This window comes from Eurypyga helias, unplaced genomic scaffold (assembly GCF_000690775.1).
Source record: "Eurypyga helias isolate BGI_N326 unplaced genomic scaffold, ASM69077v1 scaffold25336, whole genome shotgun sequence".
Classification (NCBI taxonomy): domain Eukaryota; kingdom Metazoa; phylum Chordata; class Aves; order Eurypygiformes; family Eurypygidae; genus Eurypyga; species Eurypyga helias.
The window spans coordinates 1,414-3,416 of record NW_010255023.1 but is presented as its reverse complement, the minus strand read 5'-3'; the positions used below and the strand labels follow the sequence as shown (position 1 = coordinate 3,416).

Sequence of the window (2,003 nt, the reverse complement as noted above, 5' to 3'; positions counted from 1 at the left end):
GAGCGGGTGCGTGACTGGAAACCAGAGAACCCACGTGTGGTCTATCCCGCTATCCCGACGCGCGGAAGCACGAGCCGACGTTTGCGTCGCAGCTACCGTTTCTTGAACGCAGAAGAAACCAAACCTCCAACCTCTAACAGCTGCCTTAATCCGAGCCATTTCACTCGGCTCTCAGGAGAGAGACTCCCTCAGCCTCCCGGAAAAGGCAGGAAATCCCATTCCTTTTTTACACCTGTCTTCCCCTGTTCTCTCCCCACTCACCTCTTCTCAGGAAGGAGGCCCAGCGTTTTCCCACAGTTTTTAGGATGAAAGACAACAGCGTCGAGCGGGTTTTCCCTCCTGCAAAACGAGGCAAGCGCAGAGCGGCTGACGCAGCAGGCAGGGGAAGGCTGCGAAGCTTGACGGTCCCTGCCGGCAGTTCCCAGGGAACCCACCCTAACTCTAAAGGCAAGAATTCCCAGCAAACCTGCCGGCTACGGAACACCGGGACAGCTCTAGCGCTTCCCGTTTCGGAGACGAGTCGGAAGGCGGTCGAGCCCCGAACAGCCACCGAAGGGCCTGAGCTGCCTCTGCTTTCCCAGCGGGACCGCCAGCGCGAAGCGGAAGCTCCCGGGAGCCACGGGTCTGGCAGACACACTCACCTGCAGACGGCGCCGATGGTGAAGCCGGGAGGAAGAGAAGTCGGCAGGTCCTTCAAGGAGTGAACCACCAGGTCGACTCTGAAAAGGAGAGGACAGGGAGGGGTGAAGCGATGGGCAAGCTCCCGCGGCGCCGACCAGAGGCCTGCGGGTCGTCCCAGACAAGTGAGAGCCCACCCCGGGAACCAATTTGGAGCAGAGGGAGGTATTTCAGGATTCTACAGCTGGAACGACTACAGAATTCCAGTGTTACTCCAGAAAAGCCACCTCACCCTTCCTCTGCATCTCCCCTCCCGCCTGTAAAATCAAGACAACACCTTCCAGCCCCGACACGTGACAACAACCGGGCTGAGCGAGGGGGAGACGCTGGAGACGTTCGCACGGAGAGACTCATGACAACCACTACGTCGTCTGGTACTACGCTTCCAACGGAAACAAGCAGCGCGCCCCGAAGCGACGGCTACCCGCTTCGCTACGAGACACACCGCCCAGGGCTCCAGCGCTACGGACTTTCCTTGGAAACACCAAGCCATTTCCCACCGTTTTCCACAGTCCTAACCAGGGAGGTCCCAGCTGACTGGGGGTTGGCCAACATGACACCCATCTACAAGAACTGCAGGAAGGAGAATCCAGGGAACTACAGGCCTGTCAGTCTGACCTCAGAGTCAGGGAATGTTATGGAACAGATCACCTCGAGTGCCATCACACGGCACGTACAGGACAACCCGGCGATCCGGCCCAGCCGGCAGGGGTTTGGGAAAGGCAGGTCCTGCCTGCCCGACTCGACCTCCCTCTGGGACAAGGTGACCGCTGAGTGGACAAGGGCAAGGGTGTGGCTGTGTCTGCCTGGACTTCAGTAAAGCCTCAGACACCGTCTCCCACACCACCTCCTGGAGCAACGGGCTGCTCACGGCTCGGATGGGAGCACACCTGGCTGGATAAAATCCTGCCTGGATGACCGGGCCCAAAGACTGCGGCGGAATGGAGTTCAGTCCCGTTGGCGACGGGTCACCAGCGGAGTTTGTTCCCCAGGACTCAGCGCTGGGTCAGTTCTGCCGAGTAACTTTATCCATGACCTGGGAGGGGGGGATCGAGGGCACCCTCGGTCAGTGTGGATCCGCCCGAGGGCAGGACGGCTCTGCAGAGGGATCGGGACAGGCTGGATCCACGGGCAATTGGATGAGGTTCAACCAGGCCAAGTGCCGGGTCCTGCCTTTGAGCCACAACAACCCCCAGCAGCGCTACAGACTGCGGGATGAGGGGCTGGGAAGGTGCCCAGCAGGAGACAACCTGGGGGGGTGGGTCGACAAAGGCTGAACACGAGCTGGCGTGAGCCCAGGTGGCCAGCCGCATACTGGTAGGCCG

The 2,003-nt window shown here is 60.6% G+C and overlaps 1 protein-coding gene across 1 annotated transcript in view; it reads right to left on the bottom strand.

Moving 5' to 3' along the window:
• Positions 1 to 2,003, bottom strand: part of HMBS (hydroxymethylbilane synthase) — a gene marked incomplete at its 3' end in the record, with an annotated part of 4,293 nt that overhangs the window by 1,250 nt on the left and 1,040 nt on the right. Inside the window, exons 4-5 of the mRNA XM_010153206.1 lie at positions 642 to 719; positions 262 to 339 (exon numbers count right to left, since the gene is read on the bottom strand). Coding sequence (XP_010151508.1) covers positions 262 to 339; positions 642 to 719 — 156 coding nt within the window. The remainder of the gene's footprint in view (positions 1 to 261; positions 340 to 641; positions 720 to 2,003) is intronic.